Here is a 20764-nt window from a genome sequence, read left to right as displayed (position 1 = left end):
GTTTGGATCCACAAACATGGGGCACCGCGGGCCTCAGCGGGACTCCAGTCTGCGTTTGTGCGGTAGTTACGTATGGTTGAAAGTAGTGGGAATAACCAGAGGAGAGGAACACAAAGGCACAAAGCCCGTGTGCATCTGACTACATGAAATTAGTACTTATCGAAATCAACTCCAGGAAATAGAAATGATGTTTTTTCCTTTTTGCTGTTTTTGTTTTCTTTATCTGTTTGTTCATGTGTCTGGGAGTAGAAGGGGAGGCACAGAAACGGAGGGAGAAAGAGTGGACAGATGTGGCAATAATACTATGTTGAAAATAAACTACACAACTTGTGGGTGGGGATGGGAGGGAAATGCTGGAAGAGAGCGGGTGAGAGAGGGGTGACACTGTCCAAAAAGAAATGTACTTAGGCACCAGGGGCTCACGCCTGTAATCCCACTCAGGATTCTGAGATCTGAGGATCGCAGTTCAAAGCCAACCTGGCAGGAAAGTCTGTGAGGCTCTTATCTCCAATTGCCCACCAGAGAACCAGAAGTGGCGCTGTGGCTTCAACTGGTGACGCGCTAGCCAGCCTCGAGCAAGAGCAGCTCAGGGGCCGCGCCCGGGCCTGAGCTCAAGCCCCACCACCACGGGGGAAAGAAAGGAATGTCCTCTTTCCCTGACTTAGGTAACTAGACCCGCTCTAACGCGTCACCTTTATGGTCACAATAATTGCTTTTTAAAGGGATGGAGTGGTAAGAAAACTACGTGATGAAATGCTTTTTTTAAAAGCGAGATGGGGAGAGCCCCGGCGGCTGGAGCGCGAGGCAGGGCGCCGGCGCTGGCGGGCAGGGGCGCGAGCAGCAGCCCGGGGCGTGCTCGGCTGCCGGGGTCCCCCACCTCTCCCGTAAGCCCAGGGCCCCTGGCCAGGGCCGTGGCACCAGGGGGCGGAGTGCGGGGCACGTGGGCAGGGGGGGCCCGGTGGCCTCTGGGGACCGGCTGCCAGGCCGTGCGTGACGCGGGGGCGGGGCCCTGCGCGTGCCACCACCCCGCCCCCCACCCCCGGGAGGGCACGGCCAGCCCGCAGCCTCCTTCTCCTGCGCCGCCAGCGTGTGTGCAGGGCTGGGTTCCGAGCCGGGAGGGGCGGGAAGGAAGGCCCCCCACCCCCCACCCCCCCCCTCCCCACAGCCCCAGGGAGGAGGCGTGGACGAGGGCCGGGGGCGGCGCCTGCGGCTGAAGAGAGGGAATCTGCCGCCCAACTCCACACCAGGCTGCAAAAGCTTTGATGGTAGCCGTCCCCGACTGCGGGGACTGAGCCGAGGGGGGGGCGGCCTCGGGGCTTGGGGGGGCCCTGGGGGCCTGGCGGGCAGCCGTCCCCGCCCCGCGGGCCGAGCAGGGCACCTGTGCGCCCTCAGAAGAAGTTCTTGATGAACGGCGTCACCATCCTCACCCAGAGCTTCACCTGCCGGCCCGGCTGCTCGAAGGTGGCGGGGGACACCGCCGCCGACCGCAGGTACAGCTGCTCCTGCTCCTGAGGGGAGAGGGAGAGACGTGAGGGGCCGCGGCGGGGACGCCCCGACCAAAGGGAGCGGGGTGCACCAGGACAGAACCAGGCAGCCGCCGGGCTGCGGCTCGGGGCCCGGGGCTCCCCGGGGCGTGGACAGGCCTGGTTCACCCCCTGCCCCAAGAAAACAACTCTGCCCAAGACCCGGGGGGGACGTGGGGGGGGCGTCATGCACCCCCGTCCTGGGGCGTGACCCAGGGCTGGGCGCCGTCCCTGAGCCGCTTCCCTGGGGCCTAGCGCTCTGCCGCGAGCCCCACAGCTCCACGTGTGGCTTTTTGGTGGTTCACGGAAAGGAAGCGTCTCGCAGGCTTTCCTGCCGGAGCCGGCTTCAAACCACAGCCCTCAGATCTGGTCGCCTGAGCAGCCGGGGTGACGGGCTGAGCCGCGGGCGCCCCGCAAGACCAAGACTTCTTGACAGACGTGTGTCACAGCCATGTTTGTACGGAAAGGCTGGAAAACACCTCAATGTCCAACAGTGGGCTTGTGAGGCACGCCCGTGGGGCGGCCCCGTGCCCCGTGGGGCGGCCCCGTGCCCCGTGGGGCGGCTGCGTGGAGGAGCACGCGGCGCGCAGTGCGGGAAGGGCACGGAGCGTCAGGGGCGACGCCAGGCAGGAGCGCACGCCGCGCGCGGTCGGCCCCACGGCCTCCTGGGGAGCACTCGGTGCCGGGGCCCCGCAGAGAGCAAAGCCTGGAGGAGTGTGCGAGGGAAGAGCCGAGTCCCGGGCCGCTCCCCGCCCCAGCCAGGACACCCCGCCTCGCCTGTAGGCACAGGCGAGACCCCCAGGCCCCCGGCACCCCGTGCCGGCCCCCAGCTGCAGCAGCTGCGGAGGGAGGGGCTGGAGCCCGAGTCTCCACAGAGCCAGCTCCGCGGCGCAGCCGCCAACACCCAGCCAAGGGCTCCGCGAGGTCACCAGAACCGCCCCGCGTCCTCACCCACCGCTCCACGGCGGGGGGGGGGGGGGGGGGGGGGGGCAGGAAGTCACTCCAGGGAGCCTTTCCGGGGGTCCCAAGTGGGAAACTATTCTCTGAACAAAACCAGGAAGCACTGGGTTTTCACCCTCCCACTAAGACGAGGGGGCGGCTCCAGGTTCTGGTGCACACACTGGGCCTCCGGGGCTGGGGCTGGCAGTGGCCTCTGGGTCGTGTGTGTGTGTGTGTGTGTGTGTGTGTGTCTGTGTGTGTGTGACACACCCAACCACCACACAGCACCAGCAGCTCTTGCTGCTCGGGACCCAGCACAAGGCTGCGGAGGGCAGCTGCAGCCCGGTTCTGGACAGGCAGAACCATCTGGAAGCCAGGGTCTAGGCTTCACAGGCACAGACTCTGACACCAGGCGGAGGGGACGATCTGTGGCGGCGTGAGCCACCGCCCCCCACAGTCAAAAGCCCCTGGGGTGCAGGTTTGGGAAGAAAGCATCCCAAGTATGTCACTTGAGAAATCCACTCCAACCACAACTGGCCCGGCCTTTCCCAAGATCCAGGATGTGGGTTCTGCGCCCCAACTCAGGAAATGGAGGATGGTCAGCCCAGGAGGGCACAGGCCCGGGCCCCGGGCTCCCCAGAGCGGCTCCGCTCGCCCGGAACGCGAGGCGCCCCACGCCGGCCCCGCCGGCCGCGCTCAGGCACGAGGCAGAAGTCGGGAAGGCGCTGCCGTGGAGGCCGGGTCAGCCGGGGGGCCAGCGGCGGCCGTTCCTGGAAGCGCTCGGGTGGGGGCTTCCCCGGCGTTTGCCGTCAGCCTCCCCCCAGGAAGGGGCCTGCGAGCCCACGCCGCCCCTCCCCCCCAACGCAGGCCCCCGGCCGGGGGACGAGGCTGTGGCCGCGCCCCTGACTCCCAGACGCGGGGCCCACGCAGGCTGAGGCCTGGCCTGGGTCCCAGCGGCTCTGGGGGGGAGGGGACGCAAGGCCTCACAGGAAGGCCGCGGGACGGGGCGCACCACGAGGGAAAGCACCACGGAGGTCTCCGCTGTCCAGGACGGGGCTTCCGCTAACCCGACACCAAGATGCAAGGAAACCTACGGATGCATTCTGTGGGCCCTTCTGTCACTTTGCACAGACAACGTAAACCCACGCCGGGCGAGGGGCTCCCACCTGCCCTCCTAGCTACGCAGGAGGCTGAGGATCACAGTTCAAAGCCAGCCCAGGGCACCAAAGTCCCTGAGACTCATCGACAAGGAACCACCAAAAGCCAGAAGTGCAGCTGTGGCTCAAGTGCTAGAGCACTGGCCTTGAGCTGAAGAGCTCAGGGACGGGGCCCAGGCCCAGAGTTCAAGCCCCATGGCCGACAAAAAAAAAAGTAAACCTGCATCATCTCAGGAGAGCCCAAACCCCTGCTGTGGGGCTCACAGGCTGCCCCGGGCTGAGACGGGAGCCCCTCGCAAGAGCAGGGCGGCTGCGGCAGAGCGGGCGCAAGCCAAGGGGGCCTGGCCTTCCGAGGACAGCTCTGAGACACTTCTCCTCTCAGAGCGGCCCCCCGGGGGGCTCCGGCCAGACTGGGCCGCCCCCCACGCCCGCAGGGGCCCACGCGGGGGCGGGCGCGCCTTCAACCAACCTGGTGGAGCTGCTGCTGCAGGGTGTGGCTCTCGGTCACCATGGCAATCTGGGCCTCTAGGTCCCGGTGAACTGACCTGTACCCAAAATTAGGAGAGCCAATCAGCGTGAGGCAGGGCAGGCTGCTCCCTGCCAGGTACAGCCAGAGGCCTGCAGGGAAAAGGAAACGTGCAGACAGGAAGTGAGCACCGCATCAGCTGAGGTCCTCCCCACGCAGTCCAACCTAGGAGGGAAGCAGCGGCCGGGCTCACCGCGCCCGAGGGGGCCGCGCACACGCATGCACACGCACACACACGCACACACACACGCGCACACACACGCACGCACACACGCACGCACACGCACACGCACGCACGCAGTCCAACCTAGGAGGGAAGCAGCGGCCGGGCTCACCGCGCCCGAGGGGGCCGCGCACACGCATGCACACGCACACACACGCACACACGCACGCACACAGTCCAACCTAGGAGGGAAGCAGCGGCCGGGCTCACCGCGCCCGAGGGGGCCGCGCACACGCACACGCACGCACACACACACACGCACACGCACGCACACGCACGCAGTCCAACCTAGGAGGGAAGCAGCGGCCGGACTCACCGCGCCCGAGGGGGCCGCGCACACGCACACGCACGCACACACACACACACGCACACGCACGCACGCAGTCCAACCTAGGAGGGAAGCAGCGGCCGGACTCACCGCGCCCGAGGGGGCCGCGCACACGCACACGCACGCACACACACACGCACACGCACGCACACGCACGCACGCAGTCCAACCTAGGAGGGAAGCAGCGGCCGGGCTCACCGCGCCCGAGGGGGCCGCGCACACGCACACGCATGCACACGCACGCACACACACGCACGCACACGCACGCACACAGTCCAACCTAGGAGGGAAGCAGCGGCCGGACTCACCGCGCCCGAGGGGGCCGCGCACGCGCACACGCACACGCACACACACACGCACGCACACGCACACACGCACGCAGTCCAACCTAGGAGGGAAGCAGCGGCCGGGCTCACTGCGCCCGAGGGGGCCGCGCACACGCACACGCACGCACACACACACGCACGCACACGCACGCACACGCACGCAGTCCAACCTAGGAGGGAAGCAGCGGCCGGGCTCACGGCGCCCGAGGGGGCCGCGCACACGCACACGCACGCACACACACACGCACGCACACGTACGCACACGCACGCAGTCCAACCTAGGAGGGAAGCAGCGGCCGGGCTCACGGCGCCCCAGGGGGCCGCGCACACGCCCTGCCCACCCGTGTCATCTGGGCCTCTGGGCCTGCTCTTTCTGTTATCCGTGCTGCAGCCTTGCGAGCCAGGCAGAACGAGGAGGCAGTGAAGGGACACGGCACCCCTACCGCTCACACCCCAGCCGCCGAGGGCCCCCAGGACCCCCAGGAGGGCAGGACCTCAAACCCACCCCCCTCCTAACTGCGCACAATGCTGCTGGCGACGCTTGTGGCCTCCCGGAGCACCCAGGAAGGGGGTGAGGGGGGACGTGGGGACATGACCTCCCTTCCTGCCTCCGGACCCCTCTGCCGGCTCTGGCCACGGGGCGCGGAGTCCCCCAGCTGGGCCAGGCGGCACCCACGGCACCCAGCGGAGGACAGCACCCCAGGGCCAGGCACACGAAGGCCTCGGCTTTGTTAGGCAACAGCCGGTGCATGTTAAGACCTAGGAAATGCAGGGCTCGGCAGCCCTGTGTGGTGGTGGAAGCTTCCGGAGCTGAAGGGACACGGGGGCACTTGTATAAGGAAGGCCATGGGATCCGAAGTGCTGCACCCCATCGCAGGCCCTCCCTCCCCCAAGGTCCGGGGCCTGCTCCACCATCCCGGCCCTCGGGAGCCGCCTCCCCAGAGAGCCCCACCCTGGCCGGCAGCGGGGCCTGCCCTCCGCCAGCCTCCCTCTCCGAGGCCCCGGCACGTGACCAGCACGTGACCCGCACGGGCGAGTCAACACGGTGCCGTGCACACCACACACCCAAAATAGAAGGCCATTTCCTAACTCCGGCTGAGCAGGAGCACTTCCAACACCCTGGGTAGGAGGGGACAAGGCCGCGCCGCTGTTCCTGTCACGAGGGCCACCTCAAAGCCACCTGTCCACCTCACGGCCCACGGCCCGTGGTCAAGGGGGCCTCGGGCTGCGCAGGCCACTCAAGAAGCCCTGGAAAGGCGGGGGCCGGGGGCGCGGGCAGGCCTGCCATCCGCGCGACTCGGGAAGCTCAGACCTGAGGCAGGGAAGTGTGAGGTTCTCATCTCCTTACGCTTACAGAAGGCTGACGTGGGGCAGCTGGGCCAGCCCTCAGAGCTCAAGGCCCAGAAAGGACAACAACAACAACCAAGAGAGGCCCCTGGAGGGGTCCCTAAGTCTAGTGACAGTGACAGCTCCTCCTGAGCCCAGCCTCGCCCACAGAGACACAGGTGGGAACCCCGACACCTTCCCCCAAAGAAAGACAAGAGCCGCCTCCGCCTGCCCGCCCGGCTGTCGGCACCCACGCGGTGCCCTCACGGGCAGCACACTGAGTCTGCCCTGTGCAATTACCCTCGAGGGGAGCGAGGGGGGAGGGGGAAGGCCCGCCCACCCCAGCTGACTTGCTTCCCGCCGCCAGGCCTGCCCTCCTGCCCTCCTGCCCTCCGGAGGCTCCTGGCCCCTCTCGGGGTGAGGGAGGTGCCGGTGGCAGGGCCCACACTCTTTTTCTTGGCAAACCTGCCGTAAGGCTGGCTGGTTCTCCCCCAGGGAAAGCGAGGGGTGGCTGTCCGAGGCGGGCGGCCGCCCAGCTCACGGTGCACGCGTGCGTGGCTGCTCCCAGCCCATCACCGCTGACCCCTAGACCAGCTGTGCACTGGACACGCAGCTTCGCTTCACATAGGAAGAGTAAGGTTATTTTCAGCACCCTCCCCCCCCCCATGGGGAAGGTCCTTGCCCTTCCTCTCTCCCTGTCACCGCCCCCTCCCTCACCTGCTCTCCCCTCACTGGGGCTGGCCTGGGGTAACTGCCTCATGTGGGCGAGCTCACATTCTTAGCCTCGTGCCCGCTGGGAGGGCACCGCCTGCCCCCCACTTTACCTGCATTATCTCCTTCCATCAAAAAGACATTGGGAGCTGGGCACCAGTGCCTCAGGCACTGGTGACATAGAGGCTGAGATCTGAGGATCGTAGTTCAAAGCCAGCCAGCCAGGCAGAAAAGTCTGTGAGACTTATCTCCAAGTTACCTCCAGAAAAGTCCTAAGCAGGGCTACTGTGGCTCATACTGTAGAGGACCCACCTTGAGCAAAGGATGCTCAGGACAGCGTTCAAGCCTCAGGACCAATACACAAAGAAAATGAAGCAAAGCGCTTGGTGGCTCACTCCTGTAACCTTAGCCACTCAGGAGGCTGAGATCTAGAGAATAATGGCAGCTGGACAGAAAAGCTTGATATAGCCCATCTTCAAATTCATCAGAGCAAAAAGCAGGGCTGAGTGCATGGCTCAAGTGGTAGAGTGCCAGCCTAGCAAGTGAGATGCCCTGTGTCCAAACCCCAGCACTGCCAATAAAAATTGAGAGAGGGAGAGAAACAGGAGCAAGAGGACGACGATGGGGCCAGTGACAGAGACCAAGGTGTGGCGGACATCTGCAGCCCCTGCACAAGCTCACGGTCACGGCACGCGGGCTACAAGGCAAGACTCTTCTCAGAAAAGGAGAGGGGGGCTAGGGAGGAGAGAGCGAGAGAAAGGACAAGAAAGGGGAGACGAGAGAATCGGACCAGAAGTGACCCCGATGAACCCAGACACGGCGACGACGCTCAGGGAGGATGGATCCTGCCGTCAAGGGCCTCACTGGTGCCCAGGCCCCCTCGGGGAGGATGGATCCTGCCGTCAAGGGCCTCACTGGTGCCCAGGCCCCCTTGGGGAGGATGGATCCTGCCGTCAAGGGCCTCACTGGTGCCCAGGCCCCCTCGGGGAGGATGGATCCTGCCGTCAAGGGCCTCACTGGTGCCCAGGCCCCCTCGGGGAGGATGGATCCTGCCGTCAAGGGCCTCACTGGTGCCCAGGCCCCAAGGAGCCAGAGCAGCCAGGGGGCTCTCTAACGGCAGCTGCTCGGGGCACCCCCCAGGCCGGGGTCACGGAAAGGAAGACTTTCAGGGCCAGAACTGGGGATCCTATTTCCCGCCCAGGGCCATAAACTGGTTAGCCAGCACCACTTCCCCGCCCTGGGCCTGACCTTTGGGCCCAGCTTTTCTGCTGTTCCAGGAACCAGCAGGAAGTGCAGAGGGAAGCCGAGGATGCCCTGCCACCGAGAAAGGGCTTTCAGGAGGGGGCACAGCAAGGCCACCGGAGAAAGATCTGGACTCCCGGCCAGACGCCGAGCCTCCTCTTCAGAGAGCAGGCACCGGCCCGTCCTTCTCACGAGGCGGAGAGCCGTCTGGTGCTCCCCGGCTCCCAGCAGAGGCTCCTCCACGAGCTTCGCACAGGCCTCCTACTCATCAGTGCCCCAACTCCCACCTCGGCTGACCTGAAAGCGGGGTGAGGGCCGGGGGCTGCTCTATCTGCTCATCCACCCAAACAATCCGCCCGGCTCCCTCGCTGGGCTGCCGCCTGCTTCCTGTGAGAGGGAAAGCCGGGCGGGCGGGCGGGCGGCGGGCCCCGTCAGCCAGCGCCTTGAGCGACACCCAGGGCGGGGGGCTGATTAGGCCAATACGCTTGAACATCAACGTATCAGGGCTCTCCCCACAAATGAAGGCTACAAAAATGCCATTCGGTTCTGAAGATGGACATTTCAGCCCAGGGGCTTCCTCAGAGGACAGCCCTAGGAAAATCACAAAACCACGCACCCCGCCCGCTGGGTCACATGCATCTCAGAGGAAACAGAAAACATCACAGGCCTGCCCTCGGAGGGGCACGTGTGCCCCCACCCCCACAGACACACACGGGGACCAGGTGACCCCGTGGGGCTGCCTGGCTCTCCCGTCAATTCACCTTTGGGCCTGGTGCCCATCAGCCTGCCGGGAAGACAATAAACGTGACATTCTCATAATCATTAACCGCCCCGTTGCAAAAGCCAGAAATCAGGTCCCAGGCTCTGGCTGCACCCTACCACACAACACAGGGGGTTCCGGTCAATCCGTTAAACTCGCTTCCTAACCCCCTAGCCACCTAAGACCCGTGTCCCGGGGCGGCGAGCGCGGCGCTCTCCCGGAGCCCACCGCGGGACAGAGCCGGGCGGAGGCTGAGATCAAGCCGTAAGCCTCACCTCAGCCCCGCAGGTACGTGCCTGGGCACCGGCACACGCAGACTTGCTAGGCCCACCCGCATCTCCGCTGCCCACCCTCTCCTCGGCCAGGCGGGAGGACGAAGCCCAGGACCCGCTGGGCCAGTCGGCTGCTCCCCGAACTCCGTCCCCCAGGCACAGAGCAGGAAACGAGGCGCGTGGCCTGCGGCCCAAACCCCAGCCTGCTCTGAGGGACCCCGAAGCCAGGGACATGCACGCAGAAACCTCTAGACTCAGAGCTGTCCTTCCCGCCAAGATGCAGGGAAAAATCACTAGACCACACTCAGACCCACACACCGTGGCTCTACCTAGATCATGGGAGAGAGAGCAAGACACATTCCATACAAACCATACTCGGGGAGGTTCGTGTCGTTTGCAGTTGGATAGGGGGCCCAGGGCCTGTTTGCAGGAAAAGCAGCCTCCCGCACACCTGGCCTCTGCCTTTGTTCTGTTTTAGGCTTTTGTTTCTGTGCTGGTACCGGGGCTTGCTTGAACTCAAGGTCTGGGTGTAGTCCCTTAGTTTTTTCACTCAAGGCAAGTGCTCTGTGCCACTTGAGCCACAGCTCTACAGCTTTTTGGTGGTTAACTGGAGATGAGTCGCACACTTTTCTGCCTGGGCTGGCTCTAACCACTATCCTTGGATCTCAGCCTTCTGACTAGCTGGGGTTACAGGCTTGAGCCACAGGCGTCCGGCTTCCTACTCCAGGTCTTGAATTTGGCTCTCTTCCTGGGCTGGCACTGTCCAGTCCAATCCTCTCCCTGTGCCATGCGGTGCAGTGAGCCACAGCTCACGGGCAGCTCTGCGAGGAAGAGCACAAAGCCACGCCCAGCCTGTCGCTGGCATTGTGTAGCAAGCGGTGGCGTGGACCTTGCTGGAAAGATCTTGTGTGGCTCCGTGTGCAGGGCAGTGGCTCCTCTGCCTGGCAGCGTGAGCGGAGGCCAGACACACAGCAGGGCTACTGGTTCAGGCTCTGTGTGGCGGCGCCACTCCACGCTTCCCTCTGCTGCCAGGCCCTTCCTGCTCTACCCCACCCAGGCAACGCTGCCATTCCCAGAAGTAGCAAGGACAGCCTGGAAGTACTGTACACACACCCTAGCCCGACTTCTGCCCAGAGACACCGGATCACACACCTGCTTCCGCCATGAAGGGCTAGAGCCCCCACCCCCCCGACCCCCGTAACGAGAGGCGGGTGTCTCCCATCCCACGGGGCCACCTGCCAGGAAAGCCAGAAGCAGCTGCCTCATCCCAAGCTGCTCTTCATAGGAGGCATCGGGACCTCCGGATCTGGGGAGGAATGGGGGTGGGGTTGAGGATACTGAGCTTTGGACTTAGGGATTTGCACTTGCTAGGCAGATGCTCTGCGTATTGGGGGTGAGGAGCATGGGGCTTGAACTCTGAGCCTGGGCACTGTCCCTGAGCTCTTCAGCTCAAGGTTAGTGCTCTACCACTTGAGCCACAGCACCACTCCCAGTTCTCTGGTGATTAATTGGAGATGAGAGTCTCATGGACTTTCCTGCCCAGGCTGGCCTTGAACTGTGATCCTCAGATCTCAGCCTCCTGAACAGCTAGGATTACAGGTGTGAGCCACCAGTGCCCAGTCCCACTTGCTTTCTTAGTTACTTCCCAGGTAAGGTCTCTCTTGCCCAGTCAAGCCTCGGACCATGATCCTGTACCTACACTTCCCATATAACTAGAATTACAGACGTGTACCACAATGGCCAATTTGGTCTTTGAGATAAGGGCCTCACTAACTCTTGGCCTGTGTTGGCCTCTAACCATGACCTTCCCATTTCTGCCTCTGAAGGAGCTTGGGTTACAGGTACCATGCCCACATAATCCCAGTGTTCAGGAAGCTTAGCCAGGGCAGTGGCGAACTGGCGGTATTCTGTGTTACACAGTAATGCTAGGTCAGCCTGGCCACACAGGGAAAGCCTGCCTTCCCCCCAGTACTGGAGCTTAAACACAAGGCTGGCGCTCTGCCCCTTGAGCCATACTACCACTTCTGGTGTTTTGCTGCTAATTGGAAATAATCTCTCAGATTTGTCTGGCTTTAGAACCACAAACCTAAGATCTCATCCACCTGAACACTAGGGTCACAGGTAGGTGTGAGCCACTAGTGCGCAGCCTGAAACCCTCTTTGAGAGAAGAACAGGACCGGGCACCAGTAATCCTAGCTACTCAGGAGACTGAGAACTGAGGACTGCAGTTCAAAGCCGGCCCAGGCAGAAAAGCCCCAGGAGACTCTTTATCGCCAATTAGCTACTCAAAAACCAGAAGTGGCACTGTGGCTAGCCTTGAGCACAAAGAGGCTCAGGGACAGTACCCAGGCCGAGTTCAAGTCCCACAACCAACCAAAAAAAAAAAGATGGGCTGAGGCTGGAAGGTAGCAACGCAGAGGCATAGCACTTCCCTAGCATGGACAAAGCCAAGGGCCTCATCCCTAGCACAGATGAAATTAAAGTGCCAAGTTCAGTTCACACAAAAAGCAAGGCCTGGCTCAAGAGGGGCCCGGGCCTAGCATGTCCACTGAACACACTGGCTTGGAGGAGGGATGGTGGGGGAGAGAGTTCCGGAGGCCCTGAGTCCCAGCAGCACGGACGGGCGGGTGGTCCACCGCGGTGGGCACAGCGGGCCTCAAGACTACCCAAGGAGAATCCAGAGGGGCCATTCTCAGACGCCACAGCCCCGCAGCCCAGAGGCTGCTGACCCGCAGTGCGGGAGCAGGGCCTGGCAGGCGGGCTCCGCTCCGGGCACGGTTTACGTGCTCCCACCTCACGCAGCCACGGGTGGGAGGCACGGCCAAGAGCCACAAGGCCAGCCAGGGCGTCTCGTCCGGGGCTCAGAAAGGGACTGTCTGAGAATGGGCCTCGTCTTGGCTAGGGGGTGTAGCTTCTTAGGATTAGAAGGCTCTGGACTCCAGCCCCAGCACCACGCCAGAAAAAAGCATATAACACCGTAGTTACACATACATATCTGTAAACATAATATGTAACACACATACACACGTATAGTTATATATAACATACGCATGTGTATACACACTATAGATGGGGGTGTACACATGTGTATATACACATATACACACATACATACATAATAATCCTAAGTAACTATGATAAGTACAAGCTACTACACTCTGCAAGAACCACGTGTGTGTACGTGCACTCGTGCCCCTCTGTGCACACTGGTCCTGGGGCTTCCGCTTAGGATCTAGGCGCCATCCCTGAGCCTTGTCACTCCAGGCTGGCACTCTAACACTGGAGCCACAGCTCCGCTTCTGGCTTTTTGTGGTTACTTGGAGATTAAGAGTCTCATGGGGGCTGGGGACATGGCCTAGTGGTAAAGTGCTTGCCTCATATACATGAAGCCCTGGGTTCGATTCCTCAGCGCCACATATATAAAAAAAGCCAGAAGTGGCGCTGTGGCTCAAGTGGCAGAGTGCTAGCCTTGAGCAAAAGAAGCCAGGGACAGTGCTCAGGTCCTGAATTCAGGCCCCAGGACTGGTGTGCAAAAAAAAAAAAAAAAAAGTCTCAAGGACTTTTCTGCCCTAGCAGGCCTCAAAGAGCGACCGTCAGCTCTCAGCCTCCTCAGTAGCTAGGATTAAGAGGTGAGCTGCCAGCGCCTGGCCAGAACCACGTTCTTTAAGAAGCCACTCAAATGACTGTAGGTGGTATGGTTGTGGTGTATGGAGAGAAAGACTTTACACAGCTCTCGCCGCTGCCCATACACGTGGTCTGGGACTTGTCCTAGCGAGAACCAAAGAGCTCCGTAGGTGTGCCTGAATGCACCCGGCACACACACAGCCCGCACCCTGCAAGGAACCGGGAGTGTGGTCCCTGGGAGCGGCTGCCATGCTGGGGCAGTCCTCTGGCCAGCTGCCTCATACCTTTGGCATGAAATGTCCAGCCCCTGCGCCAGTACTCCTGCAGCTGGACCCGCTCCTGCTGCCCCAGGCTGCACACCTCGCCGAAGAACTGCCGCTCGATGTGCACGTAGGCCGCTGGGATGGCACCAGCTACGCCCTTGGCCCCAAAGAAGCCGTTCACCTCTGGGGAGGCCAGCAGAATCTGGTATTCTGCCCGTGTGTCCAGGACCAGGTCCATGTAGGCCTGGGTCAGATTGAAGTAGCCGGTGGTGAGGAAGACCCTGGAGCCTCGCTCAGCTTTCGTCAACAGGGTCTTGGTGACGATCTCATCGATCTGGATCTCAAAGGGCCTCATCTGGATCAGCGGGTAAATCCAGGTGTCGGGCACTGGCCTCCGGTCACCGGCAGCTGCCGCCTCCTCCTGGGTCAACAGGGAGTCCCCGTGGACGGTCTGGGCATGCAGCATCTGCTGACGGGTCCGGGCTGAGTGGATCACATCCATGACCCGTTTATTGGCTGCCTTGCAGTACGCAACCCGGTCACCTGGAGGGAGACAGCGGAAGAGGAAGGAAGGACTCCAGCAGGCTGGGTGCACAGGTGTGTGCAAATGCTGCAAACACAAAGCTCTGCAAAGGCTACTCCTAGGATACGGCTGACAGACAAGGCCCTGCCCACAGAACCTCGACAGGGAGAAGGGAAGTCTGTCCGTATGCAATCCCAATTACGGAGTCTCACAGCCAAGAGGAAAGTGCAGTGACAGCTATCAGGCTGGTGGTTGTCGTGGGGAGGTGTCCCCTGGGAGGGACTGAGGGAAGCAGAAGGGGAGAGATCTGCTGTGAACAGACACCTGAGCTGCACCTGTGATTGGTGCTCAGGGTACTTGTTATACTTGAAAAGAAGGTGTATTGAAATAACAACACGTATTAGTGCTGGACACGGTGGATCACACCTGTAAGTCCAGCTACAAGGACAACAGAGGTAGGAAGACTTTGGTTTTGGCCCAGCCTGGGCAAACACTGAGACCCTATCTGAAAAACAAAGCAAAAGGGGCTGGGGAAATGGCTCAAAAGCTGAGTGCTTGACTAACAAACACAAATAAGTAGACAGATGAATACCTAACACATAAATGCACATCATTATAGCTGAAGTATAGAATAAGTATAGAAGGTATGACAGAGAAAACAGTCTACACAACCGCAGTCACCTGCTGATGACACACAAGAGACCTGTGGGGACAGGCCTGGCCTCTAGCTGCAGCACCTTCCCAGGAGACAGGTCAGAGTGACAACAGCTTCGCGGACACGCGGGAAGCAAAGACACACTGTCTATTATTAGACAAGGCAGAATTAACAGGCCACTGAGGAAGTCTAGCAACTGAAAATAGGAGAATCTAGAACAAAAGCAAAAAACAATGTAGGAAAAGGAAATAAGGCCAGATGTCAACAGAACAAAACAATACAAATGGAGCGTGTCCGACTGTCGGATGCGTCTCTGAAAACTGGGTGAGGTGGCGAGCCTTCGCAAGAGGGAGGCAGGCCATGGTGCCCGCCCCCGCCCCCCGCCCCCCCCCCCCCCCCGCCACAGGCACTCACACGGTCCGCGCTAAGGACGGGGCCAGAGGCGGCGTGGCCCGCAGGGGACCCATCCCCACCAGGAGGAGCCCACGGCCAGGGCGGCACAGACAGGAAGGCACACGCAGTGCAGTCTCGGCTCCCTCCATCCCAGCACGCGGCGTGGCTCTGCCCACCCCACCCCCCCCCCACCAGCTCCCTCTCAGCCGCCCCCGAGCATGGCCATTCGTATGTTGCTGGCCTGATGGGGAGACCGGGGAGACCGGGGCTCACAGCGCCACCAAGCACGTTAGGCTTTGTGGACCCAAAGACAAAGTTGAGGACAATGCGTAGGTGCTTAGATCACAGAGGAAATGCACTGATGAAATCCAGCCGTGCTCGGCAGCTGCCACAGGCAACAGCAGAGCAGTGACAGGGTGGCAGCCTGGCTGGGCGGCCACGGCTCCCTAGCCCGGCGCTGGGCTGCCCCAGAGGCCCACACGGATGCTTCCGTCTTAGGGCCCCTAAGATGGCAACCCTGACCCTTCACACGGTCAAGTTCGGCCCTTTCTTCCAGGTGTCCTCAAGCTGTCGCAGGAATGCCGATGCTCAGGACCGGCCTGTCTTCAGCAGCACACCTGAGCCCTCCATGCCACACACTTCACCTGGGCTCAGAGGCGCCGCCCCCACCGTGAGAGGAGGTTTAGGGACCAAGACAGGGTAGGCGCCTAGCCAATCACTGGGCACATGGGTCTCCCCTTCCCAGACCTGCAGAGCACTGGCAGCCAGTGAACCCCGTCTGCCTGGCTACAGGACAAAGCCCCGCCAGCCCCCTACCTTTGTAAGGATGCACCATCCCGTCCACCACCTGCACCGTGTCGTCCCCCTGCAGCTGCAGGGAGACGTCCCCCACGGCATCCACCAGCTCGGTGAAGAAGTCGGCAATCTCCGCACAGTCCTGCAAGAACACGTACCGGTCCTGGCGGTTGGTGAAGTAGGAGTCACTCAGGTTTGCACTAAGGGAGGAAAAGGCAGGTGAGGACTCGGGCCAGAGCACACAGACTCTTCTTGGGTCGCGCGCCGCGTGTGTGTGTGTGTGTCTCTTCTGGGGGGGTGCGCGTGCGGGCACTTGTCCTGTGGCTTGAACTCGGGGCCTGGGTACTGCCAGTGAGCTTTTCTGCCCAAGGCTAGCACTCTACCACTTGAGCCACAGCGCCACTTTCAGTTTTTTCTATATATGTGGTGCTGAGGAATGGAACCCAGGGCTTCATGCGTGCTAGGCAAGCACTCAATCTATCACTAGGCCGCATTCCCAGCCTGGCTCTTTATTTTTTTAATGGTTAACTAGAGATAAGTCTCATGAACTTTCCTGCCGAGGCTGACACCGAATTGCAATCCTCCGATCTCAGCCTTCTCAGTAGCTGGGATTACAGGCGTGAACCACCAGTGCCCAGCCCAGGAGACCAACCACCTGAAAGCCACAAGTGCAGCTGTGCCTGGAGTGGTAGAATGCTTGGGGGGAAAAAAGCTCAGGGACAGTGCCTCGTCCCGAGTTCAAGTCCCAGAACTGGTTCCAAAGCAGAGGAAACAAAGAATGGCAGTAGACCACAGGAAACAGACTACAGCCCTGCCTCCCCCCCCCCCTTCCTATCAGCGGCTCTGCCCTGCTCAAGCGTGCTCGGGCGCTTCCTGACCGCCGCTCGTCCTCACAGGTGAAGGGAAGAGCGCGGGCTGGTGGCGGCGGTGAAGCCGGGCGGGTGCACAGGGGGAGCTCCGCCGGCGGCCGCCACGCCCATGGGCTCGGGAGAAGGCTGCTGCCCCTAGGCGCAATGGGGCGGAGGAGGGCAGCAGTGCCTGGACCGGGACACCACAGGCTCTAGGCCCCTCCACGTCCCCCTGAACCGGGGTCCCCCGGCAGCACCCCGGGAGACGGGGGCGACGACTCACCCGCTCAGGATGACATTGTTGTCAAAGAGGTACACCTTGATGTGCTGGAGGCCGATGGTCTCGTTGAAGCGCTCGGGGATAAGGAGCCGGAGGAGCCCGCGGAGGTTTGGCGTGTGGAAGAGGGAGACGCGTACGTGCTCTGGAAACTTCTGCAGGAGGGGGAGCAGCATGGTACGAGAGTTCTTCCTGCCTGGGGATGAGGATGGGGATGGAGAAGACAGCCAGGGATTCCCGCGAGGCAAGAGCCTGCCCACCAGAGGGGGCCCTCGCGCCGCCTGCCCAGCCAGCCCCGCCGGCCGGTGCCTCTTCTAGCCACAGGTCCTCGGGACCCACCCCCCCTCGGGGCAGGATCAGAGCTCGGAGAGCAGACAGCGGCTGCCTCTGCCCTCTGGGACCTGCCTCCTCCTGGAGGTTCCACCCAGCCCCACTCGTGGCCATCCGGCAGTGGTGAAGAGCGGCTGCCGGATCCCCTCCTCCCGGGATCCACGGCAGAAGACCGCCTGGGCCAGACCGCTCAGCATGCCCCACGGGCCAGACCACGCACTCAAGACGAGCCTCACCGCACACGAGAGAAACCAAGGGGCTTCGGCCTGAGTCTCAAGGAAACAGACTTCCTTCTAAAAGATAAGTATCCCGGGAATAGGGGCCTCGGCCACCCGAGGCCCCCCACAGAGCCCGAGAGAAAGCAAGCCCAAAGGAAGCAGGGCCCCAAGATGGGTCCCGCGGACACTCAAACCCCACGCAGAGTTCAGTCACAGGCAACTCTCCACAGGTCACAAGGTCACACAGCCATCGCCCAGCCACCTCACTCCTGGCTCGGGGGCACCTACCCCCGCGGGACTAGGGGGCACAGTCCCTAACTCAGGCCTGCAAGAACCCAGACGCCACCTCACCTGGGAAGTGTGGGCCTAGGAGAGGCCAGAGGGACCCGTGACAGAGTGGCTGAGGCAGGGGCTGGGGAGGGAAACCCAGGTCACTTCGTTCCGCCTCTCAGGAAAGGCCACCGGAAGCCACGGCTCTGGCTCCTGCTTAGGGCTTCCTCGTTTCTTAGACATCACTCCGCGCGCCAGTGCCCCTTTCTCTCTCTTGCTACGGGCGCGCACGCACACGGGGACTTGGAAAGGCAGCAGGACATCAGCAGGAGCGATGCCTGGCTGCACCAGCAAAGCCTGACGTGCTGCCGTGCGTGGGGCGTCAAAAAGCTCTCCTTTGTTCCCTAAGGGCTTTAGTCACCTGCTGCAGAAGGAATCTGGCCTGGGGCGAGAAGAGGCTGGGGAGAGGACGGGGAGGTCCCCAGAACCTCGTCAAATCTGAGGGGAGGGGCACGTGCACCACATCTACCTCGAGAGCCGCGGGTGAAGTCCAGGAGGATGGAGACCTTGAGGTCAGAAGGCAGCTTTGCTTGGAGAGACTTTTCTAGAGTATTTTCCAGGCAATCCACCTGCCAGGAAAAGAACCCAAAGCAACAGAAGAGCAGAAAGATATTTGCGCATCTAAAAAGAGGAGCCTGCTCGCTAGCCCACGCCCTCCCTTTCGTCTAAGAAGCCCACACTGCGGGGACTCTGCGGGACGGCCCTGGGGACTGACACCAGAAGCCGCCTGGGCCCCGGGGAAAGAAAGGAGTGCTGGGGCAGAGGGCCTTGCCACTCTTGGAAAGACCCTCCAAGACACAGGTTTCTTCACATAATCCTCATAGCCACACAGCAGACGGCAGCCTACCCATGGGCAGTACTGGTATTTGCTGAATGAATGAATCTAAGCTACAACCTGTCAACTGGCCCTTGGCCATCGGTTGGACATTACATCCCCCTCTCGTGAGAACAAACGTGCTTCTCAAACGTGCAGCCAACAGTGTGTCCTGGAGACAGGGAAACGGCTGCCCAGAGGCACTGAAGTGGGGAGCACTGGGGCTACCGAGCCTCCCCCTCGTCCTGCATACTCCAACCCCCGTGTGATTCCCCAGCCTCCACCTGGACAAGCATAAATTAAGACAGACTGTTTACTACAAGCAACAGGCCTATTTCTCTCCTTCCTTTCCCTGGAGCAGAGCAATCCCAGAGACAGGACCAAGTAATGGCCTCAATCAGACTTCCTTTAATGCCTGAGCAGAGCCAGGCTATCGACGGCAGCCGGGACATGCCCTGCCGGCCTCACTGGAAGTGACACTGTCACAAGCCAACAAGGCCGGGTGGAGACCTGGCACACGATGCCAGACTTGGCAACTGAGATGGCCAGTCCAACCTGCATGTGGACCAGCTTGTGTAGCATGGACTCAGAAAACCTTTTCTGAACAGAGGTGCTTGGTGTCAGGATTACTCCCCTGTGCCACTGTCAGAGGACCACAGCCCCAGACAGCACATAGAGATGGGTGACTACGCTTAATAAAACCTAACAGATAGCCAGGGCCAGGGCCCCATGGCTGCAACCCAAGCTACTCAGGAGTTTGAGATCTGAGGGTTGTGGTTCAAAGCTAGCCCGAACAGGAAAGCCCATGAGACGCTTATCTCCAATGAACCACCAGAAAAACCGAAGTGGAGCTGTGGCTCAAAGTGGTAGAGGGCTAGCCTTCAGCAAAAGAGCTCAGTGACAACACATGGGCTGTGAGTTCAAGCCCCACAACCAACGACAAAAAATGTAAATCCCAAATTACTTTTCATGAGTCACGAGCATTCTTCTCTTTTGCTTTTCCAGTCATTTAAAACACCGAAGTCATTTTTATAGCTCACAGGCCATGCAAAAGCCGACAGTGGCTGATTTAGCCTGCAAGCTGCTGTCAGCTAGACGGAGACAGAGCCACCGGGCGAGGGCTGGGCAGGGTGAGGAAGGCACCGGCCAGCGCCTGAGCAGGCCTCCCACGACCGCCCGTGCACGTCTGGGGCAAGGCAAGGGGAGAGCAAGCGGGCGGGAAGGGCGGGAGAAAGGGCAGCAGCTCACTAGCTCCACAGCACTGTGCGGGTGCCGGGCCCTGGGTCTAGGCCATTCTGCTGCTAGGACCACATCCTCACAAGCCTTACCAGCTCCTGTTCCAAAGGACCTGTCCCCAAGTAGAGAGAGGCCATCACAACCCGCCTCTTGGCTACTTTTATCTGCCCCTGAAAAAGATAAAAATAACTTAAAGTTCATATTCATCATTTTCATAGTTTGCAGAGAAAACAGGATCTTGGACACTTGAAGAAAATCATACTCTAAGCTGAATGCATTTACCAATTAATATTTAAAGTGTGTGAACTATCACAGTGAAACCTCTTGGTACAATTAGTACCCGCTAAAATAAATGAATGACAGCAAAACAAAACAGCTTCTGTTGGGGGTAACTATCAGCAGAGGGAAGAGGCTGAATGTGGCCAAAGTACTTCAAATTCAAGCATAAAGACAGAACAATGAAACCAGCTGGAACTGTCTTAAGAGGGAGAGAAGCCAAGCAGTGGTCCTAGCTATTCGGGAGGCTGAGATCTGAGAATCATGGTTTGAAGTCAGCCCTGGCAGGAAAGCCCCTGAGACTTCCCTCTTCAATTAACCAGCAAAAGCCAGCAATGGCCCTGGGCAAAAAGTTAATAAGGGAGACCACTCTAGCCCTGAGTAGACAGCCCAAGTATACAGCCCACGTACAAAACTAAAGGGGAGAGGAGAGACTACAATAGGCTAAAGGAGGAGGTGAGGCTGATGTGAAACAATGTATGCATGTAAGGAAATGTCACATTGAAATCTCCCTTGTACAACTAATGTTAAGAATCTTAATTAAGTCAGATCCAGTGACTCCCATCTGTAATCCTGTCTAGTAAGGATGCTGAGACACAGAGGATGATGGTATGAGACCAGCAAGGGCAGAAATGTCCACAGACATATAACCAAAATAACCAGCAAAAAGCAGCAAAGCAGCATGAGGCCCTGAGCTCAGACCCCATTACCACTAAAACTTTCAATTAAAAATGAATGGATACGCTGGCACCAGTGGCTCATGCCTGTAATCCTAGGTACTTCAAAGGCTGAGATCTGAGGACCAAGGTTCAAAGCCATCCCAGGCAGGAAAATTCTCTGTGAGAGAGA

The 20764-nt window shown here is 60.7% G+C and overlaps 1 protein-coding gene across 2 annotated transcripts in view; it reads right to left on the bottom strand.

The window, feature by feature from the left end:
• Nucleotides 1-1334: 1334 nt before the first annotated feature.
• Pgs1 (phosphatidylglycerophosphate synthase 1) overlaps nt 1335-20764 on the bottom strand; it is a 34206-nt gene continuing 14776 nt past the window's right edge. The window contains exons 3-9 of one of the 2 annotated variants that reach the window (XM_048365436.1): nt 19732-19809; nt 18059-18158; nt 16718-16907; nt 15608-15786; nt 13242-13763; nt 4089-4237; nt 1335-1508 (exon numbers count right to left, since the gene is read on the bottom strand). In XM_048365436.1, the coding sequence (XP_048221393.1) occupies nt 1389-1508; nt 4089-4237; nt 13242-13763; nt 15608-15786; nt 16718-16907; nt 18059-18158; nt 19732-19809 (1338 nt within the window). In that variant the 3' untranslated portion in view covers nt 1335-1388. The remainder of the gene's footprint in view (nt 1509-4088; nt 4238-13241; nt 13764-15607; nt 15787-16717; nt 16908-18058; nt 18159-19731; nt 19810-20764) is intronic. The other variant, XR_007213695.1, reaches the window with a different exon arrangement.

Source organism: Perognathus longimembris, chromosome 17 (assembly GCF_023159225.1).
Source record: "Perognathus longimembris pacificus isolate PPM17 chromosome 17, ASM2315922v1, whole genome shotgun sequence".
Lineage (NCBI taxonomy): Eukaryota > Metazoa > Chordata > Mammalia > Rodentia > Heteromyidae > Perognathus > Perognathus longimembris.
The sequence above is the reverse complement of the archived record's forward strand: the minus strand, read 5'-3'. Positions and strand labels throughout refer to the sequence as shown.